General features: G+C 34.5%; 1 protein-coding gene across 1 annotated transcript in view; it reads left to right on the top strand.

Moving 5' to 3' along the window:
• The window catches only part of COL24A1 (collagen type XXIV alpha 1 chain), a 374,970-nt gene that overhangs the window by 153,051 nt on the left and 213,663 nt on the right, over positions 1–8,256 (top strand). Inside the window, exons 21-22 of the mRNA XM_077771041.1 lie at positions 3,687–3,740; positions 5,870–5,914. Coding sequence (XP_077627167.1) covers positions 3,687–3,740; positions 5,870–5,914 — 99 coding nt within the window. The remainder of the gene's footprint in view (positions 1–3,686; positions 3,741–5,869; positions 5,915–8,256) is intronic.

Here is an 8,256-nt window from a genome sequence, read left to right as displayed (position 1 = left end):
GGCTTAGTCGGTTAAGCGTATGGCTTTCGCTCAGGTCATGATCTCGCGGTTCGTGGGTTCGAGCCCCGCATCAGGCTCTGTGCTGACTGACAGCTCAGAGCCTGGAGCCTGTTTGAGAGTCTGTGTCTCCCTCTCTCTCTGACCCTCCCCTGCTCACGCTGTCTCTCTCTCTCTCTCCTAGAAATAAATAAAAATATTAAAAAAAAAAAGAATTAGACCATTATAAGCTTCTCGAGTATCTCTCACTTCCCTTCTTGCATTTACAGATAACCACTCTCTTGTGTTTGCCATACTTTCACCATCTATATATACACTCACAAAATGTGTCGTTTTGCTCGTTTTGGAAACCCATATAAATAGAATCACACTGCATTAAGTCTTCAGTGATTTGCCCCTGCCACTCAGTCTTTTCTTTCCCACATTTTCTAGGTTGATGCATGTAAATACAGCTTATTTATTTTTACTGCTAAATAGTGTACCACTATGTAGATATACTGCAATTTTGTCATTGATACAACTGTTGATAGACATTTATAGCCTTATTTCTTTCTTGAGATTACTTTTCACAAATCTTCCATGTGTGCTTGTAAAGACTTTGTAAACTCCAGCTTGGGACTTCGGTGTTATACATATGGCCATTAGATCAAATTTGGTCATTCTGCTATTTCAGTCTTCTCTATTCCTACCTATTTTTATCTGCCAGATCTACTAATTTCTGAGAGATGTGTTAAAATGTCCCTGTCTAATATTAGAGTACTCAATTTATCTTTATCTATCAATTTTACTTCATGTATGTGAAATTTATTAGTTGCATAAAAATTGAAAGGTTTTCATCTCTTCCTGATGAACAGAACCTTTTATCATTATTTTGTGACCCTCTTAACTGCAATAATCTGTTTTACCTTAAAGTCTATCATATGTAACACTAATATGATTATTTCAGCTATTTTTGGGCTGGTGAATCTCTTGGATATCTTTTTCTACTTTTCTGAAATTTATATACCCCCATATTTTTGTTTTAGTTGTGTTTCTTATAAACAGCATATAACTAGTTTCTTTTTAAAATTCTGCCTTTATAATTTTTTTAAGATTGTAAATTGGTTTTGGAAGAGAAAGAAAAAAAAAGAACCTGGGTTTATCTGCTTCCCTGAGAGAGTTATTTTTTGTTTCTTGGTCAGTAGTACCACCTATGCAGGGTAAATAGCTGCAGTGAGAGAATAAGGGAACTTAGTTTTCTTTTATCGCTCACCCATCAGCTAGTTACACCCTGACTATGGAGCTGCGTCTGTTTCTTACACATACACACTAATCTAAACTTGTATATTCATCAATGTCTTTTGAGGACCAGGGGTTGCTAATAAATTCTTGGTGTCTGCTTATTCTATGCTCTGTTTTTATTAGCCTGTCATAACTCAGCAAAAAATTATTTGCAAACACTACAAAATTTCTGACCCTCCCAGGAAAGATTTTCGTCTTTCATCTAAGTTCCCATTATACTTTACTTCTACTTCAATATGTACTAATTTTTATTTTAAAGTGCCATCATCAGTAATAAATTAGGAACCAATTGAAATAAGAACTGTGTTTTATTCATATTTGTATACTCAGGGTCTAATGTTCTACTGGTCCTTACACATAGTAACAAATTAATAAATATTGGATGAAAAATGAATGAACAATGAATTAAATAATTAAGTATTTTCTGTCCTGTGTTGGAACTTAAATATCATAGCATTCTGATTCCATACCTTCAGTCGGTCTAAATACTTAAAACCTATGGCTTAGAGATCTAGAAGAATATTTTATATATTAAGGATGAGAAGTCATTGTATCAGTTACAGTTCGTTCCGTTGTAAATAATGAAAATGGAACTTAAACATGATTATATAAATATGAGAAAAGTTTAAGAATTCAAACAGCTAAATCCAGGACCCCAAACAATTATCATTAGAATCCAATTACTCCTACTCTCTTCATTTGTTAATTTATGGATTTCATTCTCAGGCTCTCTTTCCTTCATGGTTTCCCACTGTTTAGGTTTACATCATCCTTAATGCTATTCCCAATTGTTCCAAAGTAGTCCAGAATTTCCTTTAGTTAGAGTGGGTTTCTGGCTTATTACTTAACCAATCCCTGTTTTGGGGGGTATACAATATGCTGGCTGACCTAGGTACATGTCACATGTCCACCCTCGAATTTAGTCAGGGATAGACTCACTCCCTTCAAATTGTGTGGGCTGAGTGGGGAGAAAGTGTTTCCCTAAGTAAAATTAGGCTGCTTTTGCCTTTAAAAAAAAGTGAATATATGTTGGACTTGCATAAAACAACATATATCCATGTCAGTAATCTAATCCATCTCTTCCAGTGAAAAATAAGATAGCTGCACAAAAATATTAAATTGTAGCCTGGGGTCATGCAGTTTCTCAAATGGTGCTATGTACTTAATAAGCCTATGATAATAGATTATAGACTTTTAAACTGACCAAGAGTTTTTCATTTTTTTATTGTGTTGCAATTTCGCAAAGGTAGAGCAAGGCATAATGGGAATACAAGATTTTTTGTGCAGTTTGTGACTTTGCTGCATTTCAGAACTAATGATTAAACCCACCTGGATAGATTTGCTATTTGGCATAGTTATTTACTACATTTAAAAATTAGATAAAATCTTTTAATGGTTATAAAATCACTAAAAGCAATAATGCAGAAGGTAGTTTTTAAAAGAGATTTTCTTAAAACTTTGCTGACACATTGTATAGTTAGGGGAACAGAACTTAATAAGAAAAATGTCATCATGTTAAATAGATACTCTAGGGTGTTTTCTGAAGTAGAAAGATTTTTTAAGTGCTGAATTTTTATTCAGAGCATTTGATTTTTAATAGCATGCATTTTGATTAGCAAAGATTTCTTTTAATCATGAAATTGCTAATCACATTCAGATTGTTACTTTCTTCTACAAATTCCCCTCTTTTTACCAGGTTGTATTAAGAAGGGAAATAAGCTGAGAAAGGTTTAGTGCAAATAATGTATTCTAGATTCTGCTAGTCTCTTAATGGACATTAAAACAGCATATATCCCTTCCATCTGTTTTTAGACTTTGTGGATGCTCTATTATGTATATATTGTACTATTATCAAATTAACAGTTGGACCCATTGCTTCATTTTTTTTTAAATTTTAATGTTTTTTATTTTATTTTTGAGAGAAAGAGAGAGACAGAGCATGAGTAGGGGAAAGGCAGAGAGAGAAGGAGACACAGAATCCAAACCAGTCTCCAAGCTCCGAGCTGTCAGCACAGAGCCCAATGCAGGGTTCAAACCTGCGAACCGCGAGATCATGACCTGAGCTGAAGTCAGACGCTCAACCAACTGAGACACCCAGACGCCCCAGGACCCACTGTTTTAAATTTAGAAGTACTTTTTCTGAGTGTCTGGTCGTATCTGATTGAAGAGAAGCATACTGAGCAGATTATTTGAATGCTAACATACTTTTTAAAAATAAGTTTATCCTACATTTCCCAATTTTTTGGATGCTCTATACTTTTTGGTCACCTACCCTCTGACCCAATTTGGTAACTTCATAATAGGAAAAGAATGGTACCAAATTGTATTGCTCATATCCAAATTAATGCTGGTTGAAAAATATTAATTGAGCTAAAGTTTTTCTTGCTTGCGCCTATGTTTCTTTATAGGGAGTCCTTGGAAATAGGGGATCTCCAGGACCTCCTGGTCTCAAAGGACCTCAGGTATGGAAAAAACAAATATCCCAGTCAGCAATTGTTTTCGTCCAAATTTTCCCTTTTTATTTTCCTAGGAACTTATTTTTTGCTTAAAGAAAACATTGCTTTAGTGTGGACTATTTTTGTCATAGAGGATTTTTTAGGTTACCATTTTATACTGGCAGTGATGGAATGGGAATTGGAATCATTGTCAGTGTTGTGTATTCATTAAGTAATTTATGTCAGTGATCTCCATGGAATGTCTAAAGGATCTGAGCTAGGATCTCACTCATATGTACTTGAATATATATTTACTATTTGTGTCTATTTTCTATTTGTGACCCAAGAAATTTTATTTTAATTGAATTATGAATTGAGAAAAATGTTTGTTGATTCAATAAATAAAGTAGAATATATGAAGCTAGATAGCTCTGTGTATGGTATTCAGATATGGTAATGTCAATTTTTTATTTAAAGGTGAAAAGTCAGTATATTTAGAAAATATGCCAATAAATATAATAAAAACATTTGTTGCTTTTTAATTTTCTTGAAGAATAATGTATAAAAATTATTTTTTGATGTTCCGTTATTCTCTATCTGTTCACACGTTAAAAAAATTTTTTTAGGGGCTCCTGGGTGGCTTAGTCGGTTAAGCATCCGACTTTCCCTTAGGTCATGATCTCGCGGTTCGTGGGTTCGAGCCCCGCGTCGGGCTCTGTGCTGACTGCCAGCTCAGAGCCTGGAGCCTGTTTCAATCTGTGACTCCCTCTCTCTCTGACCCTCCCCTGCTCACACTGTCTCTCTCTCTCTCCTAGAAATAAATAAAACATTTAAAAAAAATTTTTTTTAATGTTTATTCGTTTTTGAGAGACAGAGAGAACAGAGCATGAAGGGCGGAAGGACAGAGAGAGAGGAAAACAGAATCCAAGACAGGCTCCAGGCGCTGCGCTGTCAGCGCAGAGACTGACGCAGGGATCAAACTCACTGTGAGATCATGGCTTGAGCTGAAATCAGACAGTCAACTGACTGAGCTACCCAGATGAACCTTCTTCATTCATACATTTTTTGATCCTTAGAAGAATACACAAGATTTTATATTTTATGACATTATAACTGATTTGATCCCAAGAATATTGGACCTGTAAGTTAATTAAAAGAAAACTGTAGATATTAAACTCCATTTGGGTAGGATCTGATATACCTTTATATCTCTGTGCCTTAAAACAAAACTAAGAATCAAAACTATATTTATTAAATGAGTGAAGTATTAAGATGTACCGAGAGCAAACCTGTTCCGTGCCAATAACATTTTAATATACCAATGCATATTAATTTCCATCTATTCAGAAATTAATTGAATGAGAGAGATACTGAGTTCAAGAAGGTAAAGGTTATCCTTAATTTATGATCTCAGTGATTCTTAATATTCTCTGCGGTTTTGATTTGCATTTTCCTGATGACCAGGGATGCTGAAAATCTTTTCATATGGCTGCTGGCCATCTGTACGTCCTCTTTGGAAAACTGTCTATTCAGGTCCTCTGCCCATTTGTTAACTGGATTCTTTTGGCTTTTGGTATGGAGTTGTATAAATTCTTTATATGTTTTGGATATTAGCCCATTGTCAGATACCCTGATTTTGTGATGTATACCCTGATCACTCTTACCCTTATTCATTCTCTATTTATTATCTACCAATTTAAAAACAGTCAAATAGCTCAGGCCCCCTTTTGGGTTGGGGGTGTTCTAACTGAAAAAATTAAAATGTTGTGGGATGATACGGTTCTAAAATACAAACCAACCACAGCCTTATTTTCATCACTTCTCACAGTGAGTTTCAGGCTTCAGAATAAACAGAATAAGTGTTTACATTAAAAAAATTTTTTTAATGATTTTATTTATTTATTTCTGAGAGACAAAGACAGCGTGAGCAGGGAGGATCAGAGAGAGAGGGAGACACAGAATTTGAAGCAGACTCCAGGCTTTGAGCTAGCCATGAGCACAGAGCCCAATGCTGGGTGGGCTCAAACCCACGAACTGTGTGATCATGACCTGAGCTGAAGTCAGATGTTTAACTGACTGAGCCACCCAGGCACCCCAGTGTTTACATTTTTAAATATTTACTTCAGGCCATGAAATTTTCTGATTTTTTTTTTAAGGGAGAAGAAGGACCAGTTGGACTCTTTGGAGAACTAGGACCAAGAGTAAGTATTATATAAATACTTTTCAAAAAATGCTTCTATGAATGTCTTTTAATAGCACCAAATTTTAAGTTATAACAAAGGACAAAAAAAATACCATAATTAAGTAATAAAGGCCTATAACTAGAATTTTCCAGGGATATTTTAAATGATATTATGCCTACTGCATATTTACTTGTTCTGACAGTGGTTTTATGGCCTTAGTAATTTAGGCTAATTACTTATGAAATTTCTCAAAATGTAATAGAAAGCTAAATGCCGGGGCGCCTGGGTGGCTTAGTTGGTTAGGCGTCCGACTTTCGCTTAGGTCATGATCTCGCGGCTAGTGGGTTCGAGCCCCGCGTCGGGCTCTGTGCTGACTGCCAGCTCAGAGCCTAGAGCCTGTTTCAGTCTGTGTCTCCCTCTCTCTGACCCTCCCCTGCTCACGCTGTCTCTCTGTCTCTCTCTTCTAGAAATAAATAAAAATATTTAAAAAAAAAAAAGCTAAATGCCTTAGCCATTTTAACGATAATATGAATTACCTATTTTCAAGTTCTGAAAATAAGTCTTTAAGCATTTGGGCATGCATAACCAAAGCCTACATTATCATGAGATAATTAAGGTGTGTATATCACACTTATTTTAAGGGGAATCATTAGACTCACATGAACTACATCTCATCCTTTTTTCTTGAGAACATCATAACATACAGGCTCTTAAAACATTTTTACATTTAAGGAGACAGTAATTCTTTCTTTTGCACCTTTACCTCACTAGCACATATACTGTACTATCCCACTGAAAGAAAAAGAAGAATTTTTATTTCATTTTTTGTGAGGTGAGTTATATAACAGAAGAACTGTTGTTATTTGAGCCCAGTATAATTGATCTCATTTAAAATTTACTTCTCTAGACATCAGAAGAGCCATGTTTGCCACTTATCTGCTCAATCTTAATATTTATTACTATTGTTGCTACCATTGGTTGAAGGTCAATTTAAGCCTAGTATTGCTCTATGTCACATGAATCATCTCTAATCCAGAAAACAACCTTGCAAGATATTGTCCAAATTTTTTAAAATATTAAAATAGGCTTAAATTTACTATTACATTCTCAAGTGCTACATGCTCAAGCTAAAGCTAATATGACAAAATTTAAATAGGACCAAAAGTGATGATGCCAGCACTGATGCTCTGAATTTCTTGAATTCAAAGAGATTATAAATGGGCTGATACAGATTCCAGTGAGATTCCTTCTGTAATGTAGATATGATGTATCACTATGTCTTAATTACTATAATGTCTGAGTGACTATTACATTATTAAAGATGAAAAAATATTCTTGCTAAGTCTTTTCCCAAAACAATGTGAATGAAGTATATTATTTAAAATTATTTTTGTAAATATCATAGACAAATCTAATAATTTAGACTCTTAATTATATTTCTTCTATATCTGCAAATTGATTAGAGAGCAATTGACATTGAACAATAATGGATTGATTTTTTTATTGTTTGCTGTATTTTGTGCTTGGTAGGAAATCACTAGACACTCTCAAGCAAGGCAGAGGTAAAAATTAGAACAACTTGTTTGGATAGAAGTCCTAAATATAATTTTAAATTTACTAAAGTTTTTGTATGTAGTCAAAATACAATGAAAGCTGGAGAATTGTTTGTTTTGTTTTAAGAAAGAACAATAGGAAAGTATTTGTTAAAGGATAGAAATAAAAAAATGCAAATCTATGATACCTGGTAGGTATTATAAATTAGTATTCTATGTAACAATTTTCTGCCCCCCCCACTTTTACATCAAATTTTATATAATCAGATACCAGTTGTTAAGTGCTAAGAAGAACCACATACTCGATTCATCTATCCAATATCTAGAATTTGACTTCCTCTCCTTCAGTGATCTTATTCTCTACTCTCTTTAGGTACTGACTGCTGTGGCCATAACCTTTGCCTTGTTATTACCAGTAATAACAGCCTCTCCTTATTTTCAGTTTCAAACTTCTCACTCACCAACCGTAATCTCCTTTCTTTCTAGCATCTTCTCTCTTGTAACTAATCTACCAGTCCCAATAAGAATTTTAATCCATTCATTCTATTGCCTTTCCATTATTCCTATTTCACATCCCATCCTTCCTCATCATGCTTAAAACACTAAATTACCCCTTTGATTGCATTCTGAATTCTATTTCCATACCCAGTTACTTTTAGTTTTTAATTATTTTACATTTCCTCTCTTCTCAACTCCATTCATTTCTCTGTCAATCTCGTTCTTAACCCATTACTTGCATCCTAGTTCCCTTAGAAGATTGACGTGTGCAGAAGGGAATTTTCACAAGTTTCTACTATTGCTTCTACC

This window comes from Crocuta crocuta, unplaced genomic scaffold, assembly GCF_008692635.1.
Source record: "Crocuta crocuta isolate KB4526 unplaced genomic scaffold, BGI_CrCroc_1.0 scaffold125, whole genome shotgun sequence".
Lineage (NCBI taxonomy): Eukaryota > Metazoa > Chordata > Mammalia > Carnivora > Hyaenidae > Crocuta > Crocuta crocuta.
This window is presented reverse-complemented; position numbering and strand designations above follow the sequence as displayed.